Genomic DNA, 27,562 nt, shown 5'->3' with positions numbered 1-27,562 from the left:
ACAACCAATCTCTCAACTCAACTATGAATCTTTTTACATTGGTGTCAAATTCAGTGAAATCTTCTAGATTATGTGGAATATTATCTAATTTGTACCCGTTTTATCACATTTGAGGTCCCACATGATTTTGAAACAATTAATGATCAAAAGATGTGTCGATTGTCTTGTAAATATCAGATTGTGGTGCATCAGAAACTATCATGATTTTAATTTGAATCAGACCGAAGAATTAAAGAATATATTATATATTTTACATAATATATATCCAAAGAGTATGGAAATCAAATTAATTACTTTGTAAACATGAATTATGATTTATGACCAACTCAAACACACAGACACACACACACACAGTGGGCCATTGGGTATATATGAAGAATTCTACATGGCGGTGGGTGGGCGGCCAATGGAGGCGCGTGAAGTCAGATAGGCGTGCGTGGCCCAAATTAAAGTCTTGGCCTAATAGTCCGGCCGTCTAGAAGCCACTAACTAAAGAAAGTGTGTGTGTGTGTGTGTGTGTGTTTTTGTTGATGAGTGCGGGTGGCAAAAGTGGATGGTGACTATTTCACACAGTGTCTGAAAGTCTGCAGTTCTTTTGATATAATTCCATTTTAGTTCAGCTTTAAGGATAGTTTATCATAGTTTCATATACCATGTACTTGGACAATATCTAGTCCGACAAGTGTGCCCAACTCGAATTTTTATCTCTAAAATTGGTGTTTATGGCATACTAAATCCAACAAATTCAATTAAGTTTAGGGTCAATTTTGAATCCCGGATTGATTAGTTACTGGTTCCCAAATTCCTCTATAAATGTCTCGAACTCATAATCAAATAGTCTTAGGTGCAAGGTTATGAGCTACCTTATCTCGACGTGTCTCTGACATCGAATTAAATATCTGGGTGTTGTGCATGAAAACAAATGAGGGTAAATATATGTGATGATGATGACGTGGACATGATATCATGTAGAATTGAATTAATATATAGGGGCTTTAAGATATAGGTCCCTGGTGAGAAACTTTATTAGAACTAAATGACAAGTCAAACTAAACATTTGCTTCACATCCTTTATAAATTTCATTCCAAAAATACCCCTCATACACAAAAAATAAAATTTGCACCAAGTAATATTTAAACTGTATTTATCATTTTCATTATGCATATAATATTTTAAATTTTACATCTAGCATTTTTGTTATTATTTTTTTTCGTCGATCATTTTCCTTTCTGCATTTTCGTATTTTTTCATAATTATAATAATCTATTTTTTCCTTTTCTTTCTACATAATATTGAATATTATGATTTTTTTAAAAAAAATTCGGCCATAGTCATCTACAGAAAATTGTAGGAAAGTTGTAGTAGACCATAGTCACGTATAGACATCCATAGAAAACTGTAGTAATCCGAAGTCACAATATTCTTAAAACTCTAACTCCTCCTTTGAATTCTAGCCGCTAGACACCATAGACACCCATAGACACCCATAGACAACTGTAGATATGAAATCGAACGCCCTTTGAATCCTAGCCGTTAGACACCATAGACAACTGTAGATATGAAATCGAACGCCAACGTCAAGCCGCTAAAGATATCACAAACCCCACCCACATTGTCGTCGCCATCCCCCACCCCCTTTATCGCTGCGTCACCGGCACCATCCCCCAACCACGAGGGCCGCAAACCAGCGAACGCCATCCTCATGCCCAACACCGCGTCACCATGTTCAATTATTAATTTTCAAGTTCGTAGTTAATTATTGCAATATTGTGTTCCAGATAACTTAAAATTCAAATTGAAATGAATGATTAGAAAAAAATAAATTATGAATATAACTCTCAGTTCATCACAAATTTAAAAACTAACAACTAAAAAAAAAAAAGCTCAACACTGCATAATTGAGACACTAGTCAAAATGGAAGTGTTCTATAATCATCATCTTTTTCCAACTTCATATGTTTATATCTACATATATATATGTATATATACTATGGCAGTTCAGAATCGGAGGCGTGTCCGGAACTTCTCCGAGTTCGTGGACTCATCGTCATCATCGTAGTTGGCTCTCCGAATTCATCCTCATCGCTCTTCCCGTCGGAGTATGCAACTCGATCTCCCCTTCGGCGTATCTACCGTCAAACATTTTTATCATTTTATTTTATTAATCTATCTCTATTCTCTCACACACAGACACACACACGAGAAAAATAATTACCTGGTTGTTTGGGGGGTTTTGACTTCCATCGATTTCTTCGACATAGAGATTTTACTGATCATAATTTCCGGGCAGCGACGATTTCCTCCCCGACGGCGAAGTGAACGGATCCTCCACCGGAACGACGCTGATACGAACCCCGTAGAACTTGTTACGGGACCCAATACCCTACGCGGAAGCAAGATCGAAAACACCCAAAAACAAAGATTCAAGTTTGGCGGAAGCAAGGAACAATGACCCCATAGCTATAAAGAGCTAGAAACCATTATTATCAAGGTGAAATATAATATTGACCCCGTGGTTATAGAGAACCAGAAACCAATACTATGGCGCTAAGAAAGTTACAAGAATTCACTTGTAAAATTCCGAAGAATGCTGTAGAACAGCGAAGGAGAATTGATCTCTCAAAATACTCAAATATTCAATAAAATTCGTCTTAGAAAATAAGCCAAATTGGCAACCTATTTATAAGGTCTAAAAAGACTCCTTTTTCACAAGGAAAAGGACTCCTACCTAAACTATAATAAGGAAACTTGTAAATAAGCAAATCCTAATCATAAAAGACTCTAAAATAATAAAAACATAATAAAACCTAAATTAAAAACGTGCATAATTAAATTAGATAACTTGATCTTCAAGTCGGCTTCTCGATCACCCTTCTTAACTCGCGACATTGGGTTGTGCACGTGCATGCAATTAAAGCTCAATTTCGACATTGTTCCACTTCGAATATCTCTTCGCTCAAAACATGAAAGTTGTATATCTTTCAGTTAGCTTTCCGAATCATTTTGAATCAGCTCAATTGGACTTCGGATGCAAGAGTTATAACTCGAATGGTAAACTCTGCCAGAATAGGCGAGAATCTCGGATGCATGGAATTCGACTTGTCCAACGAATTTTCCTCTTCCTTTTCTTCCAATTCCTCAACAACGACTCTTCAAAGGCCTGATTCAAGCCTTTACTCTTCCACTCCAACACGAACAACTCCATTAATCTCACTCGCTTTCTCTTCTTCCAATTCTTCATCTTTGAGCTTGTGTGGATCGTATCATACTCCCCCTCTTTAAAAGGATTCGTCCTCGAATCCGGACAAATATCACAAGGAGTATAAACAAAATTGACTTCATGATCAATCTCCTTCTTTGGCAGCATACTAACACATCGTTGCACCACATCGCAGAACACACCATCTTGCAGCCATTGAAATGTGTACGAACATGGATATTTTGTAGCTCGAATTCCCAATGCGTCAAACCTCGACACCACCATCTCATCATAATGCACAATGGGATTTTGAACTCCGGTTAGTTCAGTGTTAACTTCATTGCATGGATGGATCATATCAGACGCTCTCGTCGCAAGTCGAAGCCCCATCGCTTCTCGATTCAGAGTTCTCCCTCTGGCTCACGTTAGCCCTCTCCCTCTCCGTAACCCTATACGCAGACATCTTAAACGGAATCTGCCAAATCGACATCAAATTCGAGTTCCCAATCAACGGAAACCCCCTCACAATCCCCAATTCAATCTCCCCAAAATCAATCGGCGGCATCGGCGCGTCGATCTGGCTGTGCTCATGATTCATCGCCAAAAACCTCTTCGCATAGTGAAAAACCCGGCCGTTGATTCGGATCCGTCGCCCAACATTTCTTCGTCAGATTCGTGATATACTTCGCCGCCCCTGCTCCTTCTCCCACGACGCTGCCTCCACCACGACGCTCTTCGCTGCCCCTGCTCCTTCTCCCTCCGTCGCCGGCGACGGCGGCCTTCATGGTGCTACTGGAGAAAAAGAAGAGAGAGAGGAGAGAAAAAGGGAGATGGGAGCAAACGTGAGAGCGAGAGAACGGCGAGAGAGAACGTGAGAGAGAGAAAACGAAAGGAAGAAGATATTATATTTAGGGCATAAGGGCAAACTAGGGATTAAAAAAATTAAAGGACGTGCCTCATATATTATTTGAAAATAGGGATTTAATTAAAAGATTAAATTTAAGGTTGTCATTTAGTTCAAATTAGGTTTGATTTGAGGGGCTCCTAGCATATTAACCCTAATATTATATATCACATCGAAGAGGAGGTTTGTGTTAATTTTATTAGTCATTCCACCAATTTTTCGAGTGAGATGTGAAAATAGTGATTAGTTTAATATATATGGCAATACAATAACTATTATAATCACATTTATATAGTGATAATAGTAACAACATCAATATTTTATACAAATTTAATAATATAAATTTATTCAGAAAAAAAATATTTGACACTTAAATGTCATAATATGAAATTAATCACTAAATAAATGAACCAATAGAAAATAGGATATAAAAATAAGTGAAAATCAGTATATATATATATATATATATATATATATATATATATATATATATATATATATATATATATATATATATATATATATATATATATATATATATATATTTTAGGAAAATGTATGCTTTTAGACTAAGGTGGTGTTTGCAAACGCTTTTTAAAAGTGATTATGAGCTTTTTTTTGCTCATAATCTGTTTTCAGGTGTTTGCAAAATTAACTTTTACTTTTGCTTCTCTTAAAATAATCTGTTTTAAGCTATTTTTTTAAAAGCAACCATAACCCTGCTTTTTCTATTTAAGTTCATTTTCTGGAATATTTGCAAACACCCCAACTTTTAGAAATAAGCACTTAAAACTGACTTAACTCACAATCACTAACTTCTGCTTTTAAATAATCATTTGCAAACACCACCTAAAATGACCTTGTCTTATAATTAATATAAGAGAGAAATTAGTTGAAAAAAGAGTATTGAAAAAAGTTAATAAGGGTATAAACTGGAGTGACAGATAATATGGAGAAAAAAAATTCTCCAAAGATTACTTTTTTAGAAAGAGATGTTTTGCATTCCACTATCCCATATTCATCACAAAACGAGTGAATTTAATTTCCTTTTTACTCCTTTTTCTCAAATTTCAAGAGTCGTCACTTCCAACTTTCTCCATCATTTTTTCGTAAAATCAAGAAAACTAGAGACTTCATATTAATAGCTTTGAGAATCCATGAATTATTAATCACACAAGGGAAAATCTGAAACCCAATAATATAATATAGAGTAATAAGCAGTTTGCCCCCTAAACTTAGGGCATCTCCAACGCTGCCATCAAATGAGGCCCCAAATGAAATAACCGCCGGTTTGATGGCTTGAGTCTGAAAAAACGTTTCCAAGGGAGCCATCAAACCAGACCCCATTTTGGGACTTCCTTTCCTTTGCCATCAAATATGGGGTCTGAAAAGTGGGGAGCTAAAATTTGGAGGGAACTTCCAAGGGTTTTTCATTAAATTAAAAAGGATGGCCCAATTTGGGGTTTTTGCACTGAAGTAAAAAACTTTAATAGAGGCCCCAAAACACTGTACCAGACCCAAAAAGAGTGTTTGATGCCCCATTTTTAAGGACTACTGTTGGAGATGCCCTTAGGTCCGTTTTACACTTTGCCCCCAAAAGAAAATTGCATGTTTTTACTTGAATCCATTAAATTGTTGCACAGTGCTCCCCTAAACTGAATTTTCCGGCAATTGTGACTTGCACGTGAGATTTACGGGGATAAATTTGTCCCTTCACTTACATTCGATATTATAAATATAAACTAATAATTATATTAATAGTTTTGAGAATCCATGAATTATAAATAAATAAAAATGTTTAATGTGTTTCCTAGTATAGAGCAAACAAGATTAAGGCATTCATCATCAAACAGAATGCTTGCAGTGCATCTCTCTAAACAAACTAATAAAATGGTGCTTGTGGGGAAGTGTTGCAATATGATCAGAAATTAATAATATAATATTTCAACACTTCGGTATAATTAATCAAAATAACAAATTAAATGAAGTAATGGAGTTGAATGTTATAAAGTGGTACAAGATTATTTTGAACTTAATTTTATATTTCATGGATTGTAGGTGATTTTTTTATTTTTTTAAAATTAACTTTAGTTGAATATGTAGCTATTATTGGACAAAAGGGAAGTAGTGGATAAAATGAGCCATTCATTTGAATAATGGGATTCTAATCTGACAAATAATTGGATAAAATAAATTTATCCATTGGTAATTTAATTTTTAGTGGCAGCGTATGTAGCATGGACACGGAAACAGCGACACGGGAAAACGGGAAAATGAAAACGGGAAAACAGCATGTCCCACAAATGGAGATACGGAAATGTGAGGGAAACGTGTAAATATTAAAAATATGGGGTTATATTTATAAATATGCTATATAAAACATAAATAAGATTTTATTTATATAAGTTCTTTTTATATATTCTATACACATATATATATCTATCATCTATCAATTTGCAATTGCTCGTTAATCATGTAAATAATTACGAAAGCAAACAAAATTGAAAATTAGTTATTTAAACATGTTTTTAACTCTTAGAAATTACAAAATGACCCACAAGGCGTCCGAAACGCGTTCTTGAGTGACGGACACAAAACTTGTCCAGAATATATATACAACATATACGTTATAAAGTTGAAGTTTTCGTGCTACATATATAAATGCAAATATAGCATGATGAGATATAATCCACCTTCATTCATCTTTTTTTGATATTATGAAAAATTCCAATTTACTCCACCAAATGAAATTGACATGCATATATATATATATATATATATATATATATATATATATATATATATATATATATATATATATATATATATATATATATATCCTTACATCAAACATGCGTATTTATGGCATCACTTACCACTGAACAATGTGTATTCTGCTTTAATTTATCCTAAATAAAATGGCTTCATATGCATATTGGAATCTTTCGAGCAAATTGTTTTTCCACTTGGCTACGATTATTTTCTTCAATTTGAGCACTCAGTCTCCTGTTTCAATATTTATTTTAATTCAGTAACGCGTTCTATATTGTACGATAACAAAATAGCAGATAATATATAAAATATTTTATCGCTAATATTTTCTCTTATTTGTCACTTTATTGAATTAATGATGCAATATTGCAACTACGTATAATGACAACGTAGTGGCACAATTAATTACTATATGAATATAATAATCGTTGATTTTCTGTTTTTTACAAGTATTAATAATTTCAACAAATATTTCTTGATTTTAAAAAATACATTAAAGAGATTAATAATCTTGATAATTTAATGATGTGATAGAGAGAATTGATATTATAGTCGATGAATATGGATAAAAAATGACAAAATGCATTCAATATGGTATTGAAATTCTAAAAAGTGCATAATATGAAACAAAAATATTTAGCTAAAGCAAAAATTATTATGGGTATAATTTATATATATTTTAAATGAAAACCACTAATTGATTGGAACATTCTCATTGCACCAAGTGAATTATATCGGGATCAATCATTGAGATGCTACACCTAATGAAATACACCAGATATTTTTTAACCATCGATGTGATGAAATATCACTTTCCATTAAGCACACGTACACATGTGATTATATAAAAATGAACGATTAATAATTATCCGATGTATTTCATCGAGGGTAACATCAAATAAGACTATCGGGATCAATGATAGATCTCTAGATTTGAACATTTTCAATAGAGACCATTATTTTATGGAATCCCATCTAAATAAACCAAACCAAACGCGTCTTCATTTATATATAATTTGCATCACGCATATTAATACAGGCTAAAAAACAATGATCATGAAATTATTTGAATTGAATTTTGATTCATTATTCCTAAAATTAGAACGACCAACATTAAGATTATCTAATTAGTAATTGTTTTTCAATATCACAAGCATCTTGTACATTGAATGAAATTCAATTACTATATATGCCTACTATAATATGCATGCACGGGTGAAATTAAATTAAAATAAATAAATAAATAAAGTAATAATCATAATAATTAGGTCCAACCGACCAAATTAAAAAGGATCTAATTGGAGTCAACAAATTTAATGGCAAGCAATTTTCAACCACTAACTGAGGATTCGATCTTAATTCCTATCTCATAATTTCCCAGTTAAATATATTAATTAATTAATTAATTAATTAATTAATTAAAAAAAGGAAAAAAAGCGTTTGGTAATGCTCCACCTCCTGGTCCTTATGGACCTACCCTAGATAGATATACATATTTACCCACTAAGGTACAAATGGATCATATGATATAATTTTGCTGTAATTATATAAAAAAATTATAGACACTTATTTGAGGTATAAATATCACACAAATAAATATATAATAATGAATTTATATGAAAAAATGTAATCTGAAACAATCGCATGTATGTTGAATAAGATGCATCCTTAGAAATATAAGTTGTGAAATTTAGTTCTTAGTAAGAAGAGACTACAATGGGAAATAACTAATAACAAATATTTTAGGTAAGCATATCGTGATCAATGATCCGTTTGACTAAGTTTATTTTATGAGAATAAATTAGTTCCTCCTTGCTCCGAAATGTTTTCTATAGCTGGAAGGACACGTAACTAGTTTATTATTTGCTAAAGGTCTTTTTTTTTTTAAATTTATTTAGAGAGTTTAGTTACAAAGTTTAGTGAGAGCTTAGTTATGTTCAGTGGTCGTCATCTACTATGGAATACTTGTCTATTGTAATTATCTCTCTTCCGAATCATGTAGTTAAACGAAGTGAGCCACAAAATACGTACATCTGATTTTCCAAACGATTATTGTGCGTGAATGTGATTTATATGTGCTCGTGTGAGTGTGTGTGCGTCACTATATATGTGTGGTGTATGTGGGCGTGTGTGTCACTATGTGGGCGTGTGTGCATGTGTGTGACTGTGTATGAAAGAATTTCGGCGATGGTAGCGGTGGGGAGCGGGAGTGAAGCAGATCTGAAAGATTGCAGTAGAAATAGATGGAGTGGTGGAGAAGAAGACATAAATGATTTTTAGCAAAACGCCAAAAATCTCGTTGTCCTGATTTGAAAGAGTACTAGTGGCCAGAGATACTAAGCAAATTATCTCTCGTTTAAAATATTTGATAAGTTCTTATATCAGATAAGATATTTTTAAAGCTGTAAGTTCTCAAATTTTATTCTAAAGATTTAAATTTTAAGATGATTGGATATAGGATTTATAAGTTTAACTATAATTTTGTATTTCAAATGCTTTAATAAACGAGTCGTACATGTTTGTATCATGGTTCCTAGTAGCACCACCAACAAAAAAAATCATCATCAAATGTGGGCCCTAAAAGCTGCTCTAAGGTTTTCTTGTAATATCAACAAACTACAAGGGCATTCTCATTTCTTTGTTCATATAAATACCACTCATGTACTCCTAGGAAGCCTTAGTTAAAAACATTCAAAACCCAATTTTCAGTTACTAATTCTTCAAAGGTTTTTTTGTTCTTGCCAAAAAAAAAAAAAAAAAAAACGAAGTATGGGAAATTGCATATTTGTTGTTCAAGACAAGTCTGTAAATGTAATGAGAACAGATGGGAAGATTATCGAGTACAAATCCCCGATTAAAGTACATCAAGTGCTGTCCGATTTTCCAAACCACGCATTATTAGTATCTGATAATCTTCCTCCTATCGTAAACCACATGCATCCGAATGCTGATTTGCTTCGAGGCCGTTTGTATTATCTTGTTCCTCTACCGGTGGTCCCACAACCGATGAAGAAGACGAAGACGAAGCCGAAGAAGACAGTTCGTTTTGCAGAGGATGTTGTAATAGTAGAAGAAGAAGCAGAAGAAGAAAAGGAAAAAACCCGACAATCGAACGGAGTGACGAGAATTAAGCTTGTGATTAGCAAAAAGGAGCTGCAAGCAATTCTAAGTAAAGAGGGAGTTTCTGTTGAAGATATGATTTCTCATGTGCAGCAGAATGAACAAAGCACAATCAAGATTGAATGTATCCCTCAAGTGCACTAATTTTAGTTTTTTTTTTTTTTTTTTTTTTTATTATTATTATTAGAGGAAAAGAAATTAAAGAAAAGGGAAAAAGAAAATTAAAGACCTTTGTCTGTAGAATATGCAACTAGGAGAATCAGGGTTTTAGTTAACAGAAGACAGATTCCAACTTGTGTTTTTCTTTTTTCTTTTTCTTTTTATCAGAAATGTTGTACAAAGACTCTTCATCCGACACAGAAACATGAAAGCCCGTTTAGAGACGAAAAATAGAAGCATTAACATTGAATAAACTTCATTTGTCCATAACAGATAGAAACTAGGAATCGACGTGGAAAAGAACAGAAAAATAGCTATGCATGGATATTTATTGTGAAGCACCCCTTTCTATAAAAGTTATTGTGCAACAGCAAATTCCAAGAAGAAGAAGAAAAAAAACGAAAAAAACACTAGTCGGGGTTTGAGATCACAAAACGCAGCTTCACCGGAGTTTTCTTTTTAAGGACCAAAGATCAATTATAGAAAGCTCGAGAAAGAGGGAAATTTTGTCAAACCATGTTGTTGTGCCAGAGTGGCAAGGCTTGTTGCTGAAAATGCCAGGCCACGACATCCTTGTAAGACAAATTGCCTCCAAAAATATCCAAAGCACTGCCGACAGTGACATCTACGCGACCCGTTCCCGCCATTTTGATCCTCTCTAAATCATCCTTATCGGTGACTCCACCAGCATAGGTCACCGGAATCTTATCAAAAAAAAAAATTAATAAATAAATAAATAAATAGATATATAATCTTTGAAGCATAACGGTGACTACTTCAATAGCATGATTGTATGCAACTGATATGAAAATTCCTCACCGGTGAGAGCAGGCCAAGCAAAGTAACAAGCTCTTCGTCAATTCCCAGCCTGCAATTTCAGAGTAGCCAGATGAAATCAGATGCAAAAATAATGAAGGATTTATTAAAAAAAAATAAAAATCAAGATACTAGAATTCGATTAGTGTTCGGCTCGAATAAAGCTCGGTTCGACTGCTGATAAACCAAGCTCAGACATAATTATACCCCCTCTATCTACGATTGATTCGGTAAGACGTACTTTTTGCCTTCAACATCAACTCCATGAACAAGAAACTCGTCAGCGAAAGTTGCGAGCAAATGCAACACTTTCTGATCAAGATATACATCGGTGAACTTCTGCCATCTATCCGTCACAACTGCATATCTGTCCCCCTGCATATAACTTTTTAAGTCAATACTGCTAATATATCGACCGTGACACATTTTCTATTTCGGAAAGGGAAACAGCTGCAAATATATATATATATATATATATATATATATATATATATATATATAACTGACCATCTCTTACATCCAGTTCAGAAAATTACTAATCATTGGTATAAAAATCATGTATCAGATCCACCAATGTAATTTTATAAAATAATTTACCAAACTCATGATTACTTGATAATTACTGTGAAATTTTAAGTTTTAAGTTGTTGAGCAATAGAAAAAGGTTTTTCTACGGAGCCTGCCACCACCATTGATATTATATTACCTAGTTACAGTGAGTATTATGCTTATTTACAGCTATATCTGATGAAAATTTCTAGTGTTTATCCTTTGGTCTTTGGATTTTATTAGGAAGGAAAGAATTATACAAAAAAAGAAAAAGAAAAATGTTCGGACGAAACTGTTATTATATTTATAGGACTCCGTATATGATCAATATATAGTCAGGACTTCAAGATCGCATTTGAAGACAACTTACGCATCTTACATTTTGCCAAAGGATGCTCAACCCTAATATATTATTTATTTTTCTTTAAAATAAGATCTGAAACTTTATCTTTTGGTAGTGTCGTGATTAAAAAATAAAATTCCAACCAGATAAAAATTTCTAGATTAAATTCGAAATTTCAGTTTACCAAAATTCATTTTACCATAGATATACCTTCTTTCTGCAGCTAAGATCCAACACAAGCCTCTGTTTTCCGACAGTATTGGCTAGTTCTTTTAGCCTCCCAAAATCAACATGTCCATCATTGAATACATACTGCCATTGCAATGAACACATACCAATAAGATAAGCTACCAAATAGAACGTTTGGTCAGCATGTTTTGCATCCAAAAGAGTATGGAACATAATAAAAAATATGAATATATGCAAAACATGTCAAAATCATCCACTGAAACCACTGGGAGTTCCTAACGGTCCATATGCAGCTCTCTCTTGCTAAGTTACGTTTACATAAATATCTCAATCCAATTTTCTACATTTTCGTACTATTTGAATGAGTAGCGATAAGCATAGCTGCCTATCATATTCAAGATTATCAACCACCATTCAAGTCAAGAATTTCAGATCTCTTATACATTGTAACAACGCTATATCAAAGAACAAAGGTGTGCTTCTAGGCCTTCCTATACGGTCAACAATCAAGCATCTTCCGATATATACAATTTTTTAATGCAATTCCCGTACATGCAGATCACTTGGCTTATAATGATATCCATCTCAGTAAAAGCTCATCACGGGGTCCTAACATGCACAAGAAGTATGGTGAAAATATGGTTTTATGAATGGTTTGCATAACATCACATAAAGTCTACTTAGTATTGATTGAAGGAGTAGGAAAAGAAGGTTATTTTTTAAATGCTTTAGGAACATGAAATGCAGGCTAAAAAGAATTAGTGAGAGAAATCAATAAAATATTGCATACTGATGTTACAATAACATGGCTTGCTCCTTCGTCTATGTAACTCATGGCATTGGTTGAATTGATACCACCACCAACTTGCAAACCACCTAGATGTATTCCATCAGGAAGTAAGTTTAATAATAAAAAAAAAAGAGTCAGTATATACATGCGCACTATCAACAGTAAAGGTCATAGATTAATACTCCACCCTATGAATACAATACAAAATTCTGAACACTAGGTAATTTCTATATCTCAGAATAGTTTCTCGTCTATGATATTATGAAGACAAGGAAACCAAATCAGGGATTCTACTTTCACTTCGGCGAGGCTACAAATAGGTTTTGAAAAATAAGCAGAGAGCAAAACTTGACTAGGATACAAGAGAAGAAATGAGGTTAGCTAATGGTGTCTGATACGTTTTTGGAACTTAAAGCACTAACAAATTAACCAGAAAAGCTTTTGAAGTCAGAAAAGTACATAATCAGTAATGTATCTGTCATACACTCTGATTTCTTAATTATTTAGAATCTTGACATCAAGGTGAGAGAAGATTCAGAGAGACGAGTGAAGTGGCTTTTTACATGAGAACAGGTAAAAAGTTTCTCGAAACAAGAGATTATTTTGCATACATCTGATACTGAATTCAAGAAAATTAGTTTATAAATCATGAGGTTTCTGTAGGAATTTTCTGGAGGTGTTTTAAAGATCACAAGAAGGCAGTCATTCAATTTTTGACATGAAAACTGTAAATGTCTGAATTATGTAGATAAAAAATGATATCCAAAACAATATCTGAGTTGGGGCTAGAAAAATATCCGAAAGCTTCCCACAAAGCCGTTTCAAATCCCTGTAGTAAAAGTATCAGCCTAACTACAATATTATCAGCAAGATATACTGTTTTTAGTCCTGCTATAAGCCAACAAAGCTTATATTTGACTTTGGGATATTTAATGACAAACAAATGATCTCTAACCATGTTTATTTTTACTTCAGTAATGTTTATATAAGATATATATATATATATATATATATATTTTTTTACACACATATATATGCCTCTAGAAAGATACAACATAATACAATAGATTAACGCTTCAAACGATAGAGTAAATCATGCCTACCAGGAAACTCATGTAATGCTTCGATCGCTGCTGCTTTGCTCAATGGATCCGCTCCGAGCATTATTACATGGCCACCAGTAAGCTCATCTTCCTTGTACATTTTCGCATATTCAGCAGCCGATTTATCAGATTCGTAATTAGTGATAAGACTTGAAACTCCCTCTTTAGAATCTTGAAGAGTGGATCCAACAATCTGTTTCACTTTCCCCTGAAATTTATTAAAAACGGTCTTGTTGTCAATCATCCATGGTTGAAGTTATATCTTTAAAATAACCGTACTTCCACACGTAATCCTCCAATAGAGGAACTAGAATCACTATTCCACAAACCCGACTGGACCTCAGTTACTCACATTAACAGTTAAGGGAATAAATAAACAAGATACTGAATCGAACCTTGTGTATGTCGATGCAAGGGCGAAACTTAACCTCACATTGTATCGATAGCCTTCGAGTTCCTGAAGAAAAGAAATTAAACATTCCGATTATTTCTAAAATCCCAATTTCCTCAAGCATAAGTATTAACCGGATAAAAAGGCACGTAAACGGAAGAAATAAAGGTATACCGGAAACTGGCCGAGGAGCAGCATGCACTAACGTTGGCTTGCCCCGAGGAGCATAAATGGTTGAAAGATCAGTAAAATCCTTCCAGATTGAATTTGCTTGAACGTTGTGAATGCTCCTCATAATAATAATAATAATAATAATAATAATAAAGAAATGATTGGGATTGTTCACCTATACATAAAATAGAAGCGACATATTATCAAACAGGTGGCGGGCATGGCGCGAATAAGCTTCAGTAAAGTTTCTTCGATGAAATTAACAACCAATAGAATCACCCAAATAATTTTAACAGCATTAATTTAGATATGTTCTCAAGAAAATGTACCTAGCCGACGGGATGATTCGTTGTTGCCCGGTTACCGGCGGGAATCGACGTACGGAGATCGATGAGATGGAGAGTGGCTGAAATTTTTAATTGGGTTTTATTTACAGATGGTAGTTAACAGGTTAAAATATATATGGAAAGAATCGTGTTTAGTAAAGAATTGATTTTTAGGTCAATTAGTTATTATTATTAATATCTCAAAAAGAAATAGAAAAACGTGGTTTATCATTTTACCTTCTTCACCTCAAATTGGGGGAAAATCGCCGCCGAGAAGACGACGGAGCAACCAATTTACAACATCGGAATGTCTAGTAGAAATGTAGCCGTGAGAAGTCTCTCAGAAATCCGGCACCACCACCGGACACCGCTGCCGTCGCCCCATCTCCCGGACATCTCGTCATCTCTCTCCGCTCTAACTCCCATCACCACCGCCGCCGCCGCCCAAACCCACATAACTCAGCTCAACACCCTCCTCAGATCCTTCCTCAAGAACGGCATCGTCGCCATCACACCCAAAGAACTCCTCCACTTCTTCAAATCCCGCCTCCGCCGCCACCCCACCCTCAGCCACCTCGACTTCCATCTCTTCCGCTACGCCGCCGCGCTCGACTCCTTCCGCCACGATCACACCACATTCGAGTACATGGTGCGGTCTCTCGTATCCACCAACCGCCTCGATTCCCTTCCGTCCCTCCTCGAATTCCTATCCTCCAACCCTTGCCCCTGCTCCGACGGCATCTTCTCTTGCCCTAGAATCGAACCCTTGTTCCGTGTCTCCATTGGCTCGTTCTGCAGGTCCGGTAGATTCGACAATGCACACCATGCGTTCGATATTATGAAACGACTGATCGACGGCAAACCGAATGTCGCATTGTACAATATCGTGATCCACGGTTATGTCAAGATCGGGAAATTGGATAAAGGTTTCAACTTTTACAAGAGGATGCTCAATGACAGAGTGAAGCCGGATGCAGTCACGTTCAATATCTTGATCAGCGGGCATTGTCGGAACAAGAAATTCGAGCTGGCATTGGAAGTTTTCAAAGAGATGAAAGAGAAAGGATGTGTACCAAATGTAATCAGCTTCAATACATTGATCAAGGGATTCTTTCAGGGTGGAAAAGTACAGCAAGCAGTTGAAATGGCGCACGAGATGACCGAGTTTGGGTGCGAATTCTCGTCTGTTACATGCGAGATCTTGGTGAATGGGCTCGGTCGAAAAGGGAAGATAATCGAGGCAGCTGATTTGATGATTGAGTTTCTGAGGAGAGGGGTTTTGCCTGAGGCGTTCGATTATTTCGTTTTAATAGAGATGCTCTGTATCGAAGGGAAGGCAGATAGGGCTCTTGAATTGATGGATGAGTTTTGGGGGAAAGGATACAAACCGAGTTTGATTTCTTGCACGACTCTGATTGAAGGTTTACGTAAAAATCAAAGGATTGAAAAGTCGGTTGGTTTGATGAGGAGAATGCTCGACGAGGGAATTGTACCGGATAGTGTGACTTTTAGTTGTTTGTTGGATGATATGTGTGGTGGTGGAGGAGCGGTGGAGGCGAATAAGATGAGGCTGGTGGCTTCGAAAAAGGGTTTGGTTACGGATGGTGTGATGTACAGAATCTTGATATCGGGGTACACGAGGGAAGGGAGACGAAAGGAAGGGGAAGCTGTGGTGGATGAGATGTTGGATAGAGGGTTTGTACCTGATATTGCAACTTACAATATGTTCATGGATGGCCTTGCTAAATCTAAAGGTTGTCGTGGTTAGATGAAAAAGAGTAGTTTTGTGGACTAGGATTTCGACGAAATCGGAGATATGAAAAAAAAGGGCGTTAATTGCAGCATTTACGATTTTCATTTTCAGCAGTAGCACCACTAGCTACTAGCCACAGTGAGACAACGGCATTGAAATTGAAATAACAAGACAAAGAAAAACAGGTTCCTTCCTTCACTTGTTTTATTACAGAGGAAAATGAAATACACACACAAGACCATGTGTACATTCATCATCATCGCTTGTCACAAAAGTACTACTCAACCCATTTATTCCAAAACATATTTACATCGGACAAAGAGATTGGTGCTCTTTGTTAACCTAGAGGAAGAGAACATGGAACTGGCATTGCTGGGGGCTGCGGAAGTTGCACTGTCGGGGAAGAGAGCGTGCCTTCTGGTAAACCTGTTCAGACTGTCCGGTTTGGTATTGGCCGCCCTGTTGTTGGATCTCCTTCACTGCTTGCTTGATTGCTTCGCACCTGCATTGCTGGTTCACATTCTCTAGTTGCTGGCAGCAATCTCTCAGGTACTTTGACTGCTGCTGCGGGTTGCCGGTTGTCATTTCAATAGCCTCCTCTTCTTCGAATTGGCCCCTTTGGGAGAGGTACCTCTGGCATGACTGGAACCGGCGGCCCTGGATCTGCTGGCGGCACTGTTGCTGCTCGCCTCGGTTGGCCTCGTCGTCGATGGTGGTGGTGGTGACGGTGGTGGTGTAGCTGGTGGCGCTGGCTAGGGTCACCATAGCCACCAGGAGAGCTGCTGCGAGAGCCACCTTGTTCGCCATAGAGAGATATTAGTATTCTTGGATTGGGATATATGTTATTAAAGAGGAAATTGTTTGCTGTGACTTGTGAGATATGGTGAAGGGATTGAGGGGTATTTATAGTGGGATTGTGGGGTTTGCATGGCTTTTACGTGTTGATTCATCTGAGTAACCGTGGATGAATTTTGCTGGAGGTGTAAGAATTAGCGTTTTCGAGCTTCCACATCGATTTTACATGCATATGCTGCCAAAAAAACAAGATGATTGGATTATTTTGCATACAAAAATAGAAAAGCAAATTTATTTTCCAATACTATTAATTTTCATATGCTTTTTTTCTTAAAAATATACATTTTTAATGAGTTCTAAAATACGACAAGTCTATAAGCGATTAGGTATACTTCGGGGGAGGACAATTTAGTTTACTCACTTTTAATTTTACCAATATTAATAAATAGGTTAATTGCCTTTTGCACACCATAATTGACATTGATTGGTGATTTGCACACCGAGATTTCAAGAATTGGCCAAGTCCCACTCACAAATCATATTTGTCATGGATAAAATCATAAAATGCACCCTACCTCATTTTTATGTTGAGTATTTATAATTTTATATAGTTCTTCCAATCATATATACAAGTGTGTATATACAATTTACGGTCATGTTTATCAATTTTAAAATTTTAGGCTCGATTATTCACGGCGCAAAGTGCAATTCTCCCATTTATAATAATAGTTACTTGTTGAGAATTTAAATATTAGATGATTCACTTCACTAATTAATGTACTATTAAGTTTTTATATGAATTTTTTTTATTTTCTTTCAAAAAAGAAAACCAAATGAAATGTCACTTGTTCAAATTCCGCAACCACTGATTTCAAAAGTTCCAAGAGCAAGACTCATAAATTAAACTTTTAAAAATGAGGTCGTCAAACAATATTACTTTACTTGCATAAGCATAATTTTGTTTTTCACTATTATTAATGTTCTTACAGTTTTCTTTAATGTTAAATCATATGTAATTTTCCAATATAAAATTTCCAGTACTAATATTTATTATTTTACATAAAAAAGAAACATTAGAATTATTTTGCTCTTCAAGAATATTTCCTATTCTTCTTATATATATATATCCTAGACTTGACCTACTTTTCTCATAAAAAGTATATACAAATGCCAAAATTCTATAAATCATCGTCACTTCAACTTCTTAACGTTTCCGTATTTCCAACACGTTTTATATTTGACACTCGAAGACGCCTGTCGGAGACCTTACGCGCCATTTTGTAATTTCTAAAAAGTTAAAAACATGTTTGAATAATAAATTCAATATATTTTTGTTACTTCCCTAATTAATTAATTAATTAATAATATTTTTTTTGAATATATTTGTATGGAAAAAAAGTATATAAAAATAAAAACTTATATATTATATATGTTAATATAACATATTTATAAATATCCCCTGAAACTTTTAATATTTATACGTTTTTCTCAAGTTTCTGTATTCCCATTTTTTGGACATACCGTTTCCCCATGCTCGCTTCCTTGTTTTTCGTATCGCCATTTCTGTGTCCATGTTACATAGTCAAATTTTAATAAAAAAAAAAAGTTTGAATTAGTTGGAAATTTGAATTTTCATATATTTCCTTGAATATGCTAGGACTCCTTCAAAATTGTATTTTAAGGTTGTCACTTTGAATTTGGATAAAAAATCAAACTAGTAGATCATTGAATTCAATAAAGTAAATTAGATAAAGAAAAATCCAAATTCCTTTTACCAACTTGTGACATCAATTTCACGGACTCCCGCAACAAATTATTTGTTATTTGTTATTTATTATTTATTTTTTAATAAATTTCTTGTTTTTGGCAAAAGCATTTGCATGTAAAATATAATCCATGTGTAAGCTTGCAAAATGCTAATCCCCATAAAACTCATCCACGTACGGTTCACCAACTTTGCCGATGAATCAACACGTAAAAGCCATGCAAACCCACAATCTCACTATAAATACCCCCTCCACCCCTTTACCATTTTCACACACCATTCATATTCAGCTAATTAAGCAATTATACATATATACTCAAGAAACTAACTATGGCTAACAAGGCAGCCCTAGCAGCAGCTCTCATGGTGGCTCTGGTGACACTAGCCAGCGCCACCAGCTACACCACCACCGTCACCACCACCACCATCGACGACGAGACCAACCGAGGAGAGCAGCAACAGTGCCGCCAGCAGATCCAAGGCCGCCGGTTCCAGTCATGCCAAAGGTACCTCTCCCAGAGGGGCCAATACGAAGAAGAGGAGGCTATTGAAATGACAACCGGCAACCCACAGCAGCAGTCAAAGTACCTGAGAGACTGCTGCCAGCAACTAGAGAATGTGAACCAGCAATGCAGGTGCGAAGCAATAAAGCAAGCAGTGAAGGAGATCCAACAACAGGGCGGCCAATACCAAACCGGACAGTCGGAACAGGTTTACCAGAAGGCACGCTCTCTTCCCCGACAGTGCAACTTCCGCAGCCCCCAGCAATGCCAGTTCCATGTTCTCTTTGTCTAGAGAGATGGTCTGAGAGTGGAGAGTGGAGAGTAGAGAGAGAGAGAGAGAGATGTGAATTAATAAGCTCTGTTTTTGTAATAAGTACTATCGATGATATATCTGTACACTACATGTGTTCGTGTATGTGGCGAATAAACAACCTGTTTTTCGGAGTTGTTTAATTTCCTCAAATTTCTTCTCGAATCTCGAGTTAATTCATTTCTTTTTTGGTGCCAAAAGAGGAATCCATCAAGATATATAACTTCTAAAATGTCATATTAGTAGAACTATATATAGATGGAAATCATAATGAAATTTCTGAGTTTCGCCAAATCTGATTCGATAATAGCTGAATTTGAAAGTACCATATTTTCCATTCCAATTTCGAAGTTCCTATTTTTTATTTTTTTCGAATTTATTTGGAACGGAATCGGAATAGTATATAAAATTACTGAATTTTTCGATTTTTGATATGATTTTAGTTCCGAATATTTCTATGATTTTGGAAATAATTAATATAATTTTGTAGATATACTTTGTAATTCCATAATATAGCTTATGTTATATTTTATATGAAACATATAAATTAAGAAGGATTGAGTAAATTAAAACCTTAGAAAACATTAATTGGAATCAGAAAATTTATGGTGCATTTTTCTTTATAAGAAAATCTAAATTTCAATTTGTTGATATGTGTTTTGATTAATTGCGTTTTGTCGAACTCTCTTTTGGATTTTCTTGCATTTTTCTGTAAAACTTAAAAAAAACAAAGAACAGTGTTGTGAAAATTCCCGTTATATCTGAATTTGGAACAAGATATTATAAACTAATTTAATTTCCAAAATTCCACCGATTCTGAGGTATTCTGAATTTGGAATAAATCTTTGTATTCCGATTTTTTGGAACGAAAATTGAAAACCATTTTACTAAATTCCGAACAAAATTGAAAATTTTCCAAACAAAACATTTCTGATTCATTTCGTCCGATTTCCATTCCTCGGTAGAAGTGGAACCCTAGAAGAAGAACCAAGTGCTACAGTGTACAATTCCCGCAACCTCCATTAGTAATTGATGGGGCGCGGGAATGCAATTTAAGAGACTATAATCACTACAAGAAAAAAATAGCATCACTGACACCCTAATTATGATAATATCAAAAATTGTTATTTAACGCATGAATACATTAAGTGACACCATATTTTTATTGTTACTAATAACTCTTATTATTGTCATCAAATCTTTTTTTTTTTATTATCATTATAAGAATTAATGATATATCCCATTGTATTAGATATAATTAGCGGCATCTCGATAGTGACAAGTACAGTGGCAACAATATTTGCCTAATCATTTGAAAATTGAGTTGTCTCTAAAAAATATATTTTGTAGTGAATATTAGTTATATGAGTAACTAAACTGATTTCCCGTTCGTAACAATTATAGTGCCAATAATATGTTCATAACCATTTGAAGATTGACGTTGTCACTCAAAAAAAAATATTTTTTTAAATATTAATTGTATGAGTAACTAAACTGATTTGTCTCAAAATCATCAAATTATATATAGAAGTTGTAGTTCTCAACTGAAAATGCTTATAACTAAACTGATTGGAAACTAATCAAATACATTTCTTGAGGTATAATATTAATTAACACTTCACTTTAGAGTTCCATTATATCCCTCAGACCAAACATTAAATAAATTAAACTGCCACCCCCTAGGTTATATCTAATTACACATAGACCATATAATTCAAAAACATTATAGAAACATCCTCAATGTTTAATTAAAAAATGATTAAACTCATCAAATATTGTTTTTTTATTTTTATTAAAATATTTATAAAAAAACATAGAAAGTTAATGATATGGGAATTTTTTTTTTTTTTATGTAAAATAATACAATGATGATCACATTGCAATATTCTCGTTCATCCTCATGTACGTGGTGTATGTAGGGGTGTGAACGAGCCGAGCTCGCCTCTTTTGGCAGACTCGAGCTCGACCTCGTCGAGTTCCTTCTTTTTTGGCTCGTGTCCGTTTTGTCGAGCTCGAGCCCGAATTTTATTGTTTTTCTTTTATTTTTAAGGGATAATTAGTGAAAACCCCCCAATTATTTTACTTATATTATGCTGGATCTAACCCCTTTTGTATTATTAGTCATACCCCCCTCACTTGTCATTTAAGATTAATATTTTAATACAATTTATACGATAAGACTATTTTACCCCAAAATTATAATTTATTTATATTATTTCAGATTTGTTATTTCTCAAATTGCCAAACCCTATCACGTTCCAATTGTATTTCTTCTTCTTCTCTCTCTTTTCTCTCTACGCCGTCTCTCTCCTTGCATCTCAGCCCCCGTCGCTGCCATCTCCCCCTTCCACCTCAGCTCCGATGCCGCCAAGTTCTCCCTTCTCCCTCCGTTTGCCGCCGCCTCTCTACTGACGAAGCCGCTCCGCACGCCGTGAAGGTGAAAAATTCACTCCATCTACCCAGCACTCTGGTGATGAAAGATTCTCAAAAAGATCTCGTCTTCATCGCCGGATCTGGAGATCTCGGTGTCGTTGCCGTTGCCGCCATTGCTATAATTTTCGACATAGTTGTATAAGACAAGAACAAGAACTCATAAATCCCTATCTACCTCTACTCATCGTCTTCGCCGCTAGATCTGGTGATCCAACCGCCGCCGCATCTTGCCCCTTCCATCTCTGCCCTGTCGCCGTCTTCTTTTTAAATTTTTTTGATGCTTTTGATGTTGAGTATTTTTCCCAGGAAATAGTTGTTTTCGCTATTCTGCTATTTTTATAGTTGATTTCGTTATTCTGCTATTTGTTTTAGTTGTTTTCATTATTCTGCTATTTTTTAGTCGTTTTCGATAGGTTTTTGTAGTTTTTCGAATAGTTTACAATTTATAGTTGTTTTCGTTATTCTGCTATTTTTATAGTTGATTTCGTTATTCTGCTATTTGTTTTAGTTGTTTTCGTTATTCTGTTATTTTTAGTCGTTTTCGATAGGTTTTTGTAGTTTTTCGAATAGTTGTTTTACAATTTATAGTTGTTTTCTGGAAAAAAATGCTAAAAATAACTGAAAATTAAAATTAAGAAAAATGAAATAAAAAAATCGAAATTATAGTCGATTTCGGAAATATTATGGTTAGTTTCAGAAATCTTTATAATTGATTCAGAAAAAGAAAATTGAAATTGAAAAAATTAAAATATTTTTCAAATAAAAAATTAAAAGAAAAATATTATTTAAAGCTATTATTGTTAGTTTTGAAATAAAATAATAAAAAAACAAAAATTTAAATTTATTTTAAAAAAATTATGGAAAGATTATAGTTTGCAGATGGAAGTTTATGGAAAGATTTGAGAAGCGATTTTTTTGGGATATAATCAATCACACACGATTGTAGGGATCTTAAATTTTCGGATTTTGTGTGTATATCTTCTATAAGGCTATTTTCGGGAATTATTAAAATAGTGGGTTTCCTACTAATATTGTAAATATGGCTGGATTCCTCTTTATTAAAAAAACATTAGAGGGAGTTATGACTAATAGTCCCTATTTTTAAATGTTTTTAATTATTATTTTATTATTTATTAAAAATTGTTTTAAAAAATTACAAAATAAATACTAAATTGTCATATATATATATATACATATAGTTCTATAATATTTTATCTTATTATACATTATTTAAATAATAATTAATATATAAAAAAATATAAATAATAAATAAAATTCGCGAACTCACGGACAACTAAAAGTTGGGTCGAGCTCGCAAATTAGGTCAAGAATAGTCCAAATTCCTTGTACCAACAAGTGACATATCAGGTACCAAATTTTTTAATCTTGTATATTTGGCAGTATTTGCATGTAAAATCGACGTGGAAGCACGAAGACGCTAATCCACAAAACCCCAGCAAAATTCATCCACGGTTCGCCAACTTTACTCAGATGAATCAACACGTAGACGCCATGCAAACCCCACAATCCCACTATAAATACCCCTCAATCCCTTCACCATTCTCACACTACACTTCTACCAATTTTATATATCCCAATCCAAGAATTATAATCTCTCCCTCTCTATGGCTAACAAGGCAGCCCTAGCAGCAGCTCTCCTGGTGGCTATGGTGACCCTAGCCAGCGCCACCAGCTACACCACCACCGTCACGACCACCACCATCGACGACGAGGCCAACCGAGGCGAGCAGCAACAGTGCCGCCAGCAGATCCAGGGCCGCCGGTTCCAGTCATGCCAGAGGTACCTCTCCCAGAGAGGCCAATACGAAGAAGAGGAGGCTATTGAAATGACGACAACCGGCAACCCGCAGCAGCAGTCAAAGTACCTGAGAGACTGCTGCCAGCAACTAGAGAATGTGAACCAGCAATGCAGGTGCGAAGCAATCAAGCAAGCGGTGAAGGAGATCCAACAACAGGGCGGCCAATACCAAACCGGACAGTCTGAACAGGTTTACCAGAAGGCACGCTCTCTTCCCCGACAGTGCAACTTCCGCAGCCCCCAGCAATGCCAATTCCATGTTCTCTTCCTCTAGAGAGATGCATGGTCTGAGAGAGTAGAGAGAGAAAGTACGTACTTGAGCTGTGTGAAAAAATTAAGCTCTGTTTTTGTAATAAGTATCTCTGCATGCACATGTTCGTGTGTAAGTTTATTTCCTTTCAAATAAAAGATGATGAATAATCAACTTCTGTGTTTTCCTTAATTTCAACAAATTAATTCGCCTAAAATTATGAATTAATATAAATGAAAATGTAATGGTACACGTGGATAATTAATTTCTAGATAACCAACTTGTGGGCCTGAAATGCAATTTAGGAATAACTAGGAACAGAGGTCAGCCCAATGAACAATATAAGTCAGTACTGGAACTTGGCGACGAATTTCTTCTAGAGAAATTTAAATTCAAAATTTACATTATTCACGTTAATAATATATAATAATCAGAGTAAAAAGCAGTTTGCCTCCTAAATTAAGGGCCGTTTTGCACTTTATCTCTCAAACAAAAAAAATTTGCACGTTGTTACCTGAACTCGTTAATTCGTTGCATGGTGCCCCCTAAATTCAATTTTTCGGCAATTTTAACCGAAATGTTAAAACATGTGCTTTGCACGTGAGATTTTGAGGGGTAAATTCGTCCCTTCACTTATATCTTTAATATTAAATACAAATAAATATTAAAAAAAAAAAGAATAAATAAATAAAGGAAAAAGAATCATCGGAAAACCACCGTTATTCTCACCCTTTTTCCTCCACTCACTACTAGAAAAATGGCTTGTTACTACAAATTTTTTTACTACGCCAAAATACCGTAGCAAATAGTAGTTTATTACTACAGGAATGTTACTGTAGTAAATGATTGTTTCAAAAAAATATTTATTACTACGGAGAGTTTAGCGTAGCAAAAGCATGAATAAAACGAAGTCGTTTTGTTTGTTGCTACGGAGTTTTTTGTAGTAAATATTGATTTTATACTACAGTACTTTACCCGTAATAAAAGAATTATTTTTTTGTAGTAAAAACTAAAATGAATTAGTAAGTACTTATTAAAAAGGGTTTCTTCAAAATTGCCCAAATCCCTAAACCATAAAATCCGACGGCCCCTTCCCCCATCTCTCTCTCCTCTCTCTCCTTCTCTCTCTTGATCCGCCATAGCCAATCGGTTGCCCACTTGAGCAGATGTTTTGTTGTCTTCAATTGCCGATGGATGTTCTTCGTTTCCAGATTATCTATTCTTCGTTGCATAAGTGACCGTTCGAAAATCTTCGAAAAACAAAAATAAGGTAGTTTTTACTCATAAATCTGATACATTCTTGTAGTATTCGACATCTTCTTCAGTTTAATGGTATGAATTGATGTTTATATTAGTAAATTTACTGATATACATTGTCTTCTTCAAACACCCATTTGTTCTCATAAGTTTAGATGAAAAAAATTAGGGATATGTTTCTAGATTTTGGTTTTGGTTTTGGTTTTGGTGTTAATTTACTGTTTTATTAGATGTTAAACCTGATAAATTTTGGAATTTCAGTTCAAACAAGGGAAGAAAAGTAAGCCACCATTAGTTTTAAATTTTTGTTTTAGTCATCTGCTTGACTTCGTCTTGTGACTTTCTCTTGTGATTTAGATGGACACCGGAGCTCCGGATTTGGTGTTTTCAAAGTGGTTTGACAGGTTAAGCAAACTAGGTTTGTGGTATTTTTTCGATTTCGTAGGAGTCTTTCAACTTACCTTAATTTGTGTTATAACTCTCTATTTATTAGTTCTTGCATCTTCTGTTTCTTCATTTTTTCATTTTTTTTCTTTTGTAGGAGTGTCAAATTAGGTGGAAAAATACTCATGGAGAAACTGTGTTGTAAGTTGTAACAATGTGTGGGCCTTGCTTGATGAGCTCCCTATGCCTCATTTGATTGTGGAAATCACACCTTTTCCTGCGGGCCCATTTGCAGAAAACGATTACTCGAAAGCTGAAATATTGAAGTTTCTTAAAGAAAGAAACTGAAATAGAGAGATTATGTGAAAAATTCGTTGGTGAAGAAATTACTAGCTGCTAGGGATCTTGCGGTATGACCAAATAATCCCTTTTCTATCTTCCGTTGGTTGTTTTCTTATATAGTAATTATCTAAACATGTTACTTAAGGGTAATCTATGAGATAAATTCTCATTTGGAACATATCTTGTTGAGCAAAAAACAGTCTTTCGACAATATTAAGTTGCATTATTGTCTACTTATCCCAAAAAAAAAAGTTAGAGTGCATTTGGATGGAGGGATTTTTTCAAATGTGTTGTAACTATATGATTTTTCGCATGTCACCTTAAATTAGTACCAATTACTTAGATCTATTGGTTGTTTCTTTTTGGTTCAACATGCCAACTGTTCTAGCTGGCAAAATTGAGAAGTGATTGTTGCACTATGTTTTTGTAGATCAATGTTATTTATGTTTATCTTATAGTTTTCTTCTAACTCTAATTATTATTCCCATTTATGTTAATCGTTTAAGCAGAAGAACGAACTATTGTTTATATTTTTATTTTCTTTGCAGAACCCAATACTCGTGAAGTGTCTAAAAGGGTCAAGAGTATGGAGGATAAAAGAATTGATAGAAAAGATTTCATGAGTGTATGAGAAAAGAGAATCACAACAGTTAGGAAGAACCACCCAGCGATGTGCAATCTTTGCAACTGCACCAACAAGGTGGGCACAAGAAGATAGCAGTAGTTGCAAAAGCTTAAAGACGGCCAATAGAGGAAAAATAAAATATTGCAGCAAATGAATGAAGAATTGGTTTATAAAATCTTGGTTAGTTTTGGACAAGAGAAACATATAAGCTTTCTCAAACTTTTAATTTGTATAAAGATTCATTGTAAGATGTATATTGTATGATTTTAAGATATAATATTTTTTTATTTTATGATCATTTAATTATATATGACATGGTATTGAATATATTTCAGGTATGTAATTACATATTTTAGGTTTATTGCTAGAAATAACTTTTGTAGTATATAAATTCTAGTATTTGCTACAAATAAAAGTCGTAGTATAAAAACTATATTTTTGACTACGGGAGGTGGTTGTAGCAAAAGGCAGGGTTTGGATGCAAAATAGGACA

The 27,562-nt window shown here is 34.6% G+C and overlaps 6 protein-coding genes and 2 long non-coding RNA genes across 8 annotated transcripts; 5 read left to right on the top strand and 3 right to left on the bottom strand.

Moving 5' to 3' along the window:
* Positions 1–1,809: 1,809 nt before the first annotated feature.
* On the bottom strand, positions 1,810–4,081 carry LOC105953997 (uncharacterized). The gene is made up of 3 exons (XR_016034011.1): positions 3,565–4,081; positions 2,217–2,343; positions 1,810–2,130 (listed from the first exon to the last, which is right to left on the bottom strand). It is a non-coding gene; the product is annotated as an uncharacterized LOC105953997 (long non-coding RNA).
* A 5,479-nt stretch (positions 4,082–9,560) lies between these two features.
* LOC105960047 (uncharacterized) lies at positions 9,561–10,288 on the top strand. The gene has a single exon (XM_012984217.2). It carries the CDS (start codon positions 9,646–9,648, stop codon positions 10,138–10,140), a length of 495 nt encoding a protein of 164 aa, XP_012839671.2. The 5' UTR covers positions 9,561–9,645; the 3' UTR covers positions 10,141–10,288.
* An 83-nt stretch (positions 10,289–10,371) lies between these two features.
* On the bottom strand, positions 10,372–14,975 carry APG10 (Aldolase-type TIM barrel family protein). Its single transcript, XM_012984262.2, has 9 exons — positions 14,837–14,975; positions 14,511–14,682; positions 14,341–14,402; positions 13,946–14,153; positions 12,843–12,928; positions 12,074–12,175; positions 11,213–11,346; positions 10,975–11,023; positions 10,372–10,859 (listed from the first exon to the last, which is right to left on the bottom strand). The coding sequence occupies exons 2-9, from the start codon at positions 14,629–14,631 to the stop codon at positions 10,665–10,667; spliced, it is 957 nt and encodes a 318-aa protein (XP_012839716.2). The 5' UTR covers positions 14,632–14,682; positions 14,837–14,975; the 3' UTR covers positions 10,372–10,664.
* Positions 14,976–15,016: 41 nt separating this feature from the next.
* Positions 15,017–16,709, top strand: LOC105960090 (pentatricopeptide (PPR) repeat-containing protein). The gene has a single exon (XM_012984261.2). The coding sequence runs from the start codon at positions 15,141–15,143 to the stop codon at positions 16,599–16,601; it is 1,461 nt and encodes a 486-aa protein (XP_012839715.2). The 5' UTR covers positions 15,017–15,140; the 3' UTR covers positions 16,602–16,709.
* Positions 16,710–16,764: 55 nt separating this feature from the next.
* On the bottom strand, positions 16,765–17,423 carry LOC148767303 (sweet protein mabinlin-4-like). Its single transcript, XM_088823833.1, has one exon. It carries the CDS (start codon positions 17,391–17,393, stop codon positions 16,929–16,931), a length of 465 nt encoding a protein of 154 aa, XP_088679959.1. The 5' UTR covers positions 17,394–17,423; the 3' UTR covers positions 16,765–16,928.
* Positions 17,424–19,470: 2,047 nt separating this feature from the next.
* On the top strand, positions 19,471–19,958 carry LOC148767302 (sweet protein mabinlin-4-like). Its single transcript, XM_088824284.1, has one exon. It carries the CDS (start codon positions 19,477–19,479, stop codon positions 19,939–19,941), a length of 465 nt encoding a protein of 154 aa, XP_088680410.1. The 5' UTR covers positions 19,471–19,476; the 3' UTR covers positions 19,942–19,958.
* Positions 19,959–23,984: 4,026 nt separating this feature from the next.
* Positions 23,985–24,635, top strand: LOC105960089 (sweet protein mabinlin-4). Its single transcript, XM_012984260.2, has one exon. The coding sequence runs from the start codon at positions 24,018–24,020 to the stop codon at positions 24,483–24,485; it is 468 nt and encodes a 155-aa protein (XP_012839714.2). The 5' UTR covers positions 23,985–24,017; the 3' UTR covers positions 24,486–24,635.
* Positions 24,636–26,169: 1,534 nt separating this feature from the next.
* LOC148767301 (uncharacterized) lies at positions 26,170–27,424 on the top strand. Its single transcript, XR_016034062.1, has 2 exons — positions 26,170–26,512; positions 26,993–27,424. It is a non-coding gene; the product is annotated as an uncharacterized LOC148767301 (long non-coding RNA).
* Positions 27,425–27,562: the final 138 nt, after the last annotated feature.

The sequence above is a fragment of the Erythranthe guttata genome, chromosome 10 (genome assembly GCF_056151865.1).
Source record: "Erythranthe guttata isolate IM_541 chromosome 10, IM_541, whole genome shotgun sequence".
In the NCBI taxonomy this organism is placed as follows: Eukaryota; Viridiplantae; Streptophyta; class Magnoliopsida; order Lamiales; family Phrymaceae; genus Erythranthe; species Erythranthe guttata.
This window is presented reverse-complemented; position numbering and strand designations above follow the sequence as displayed.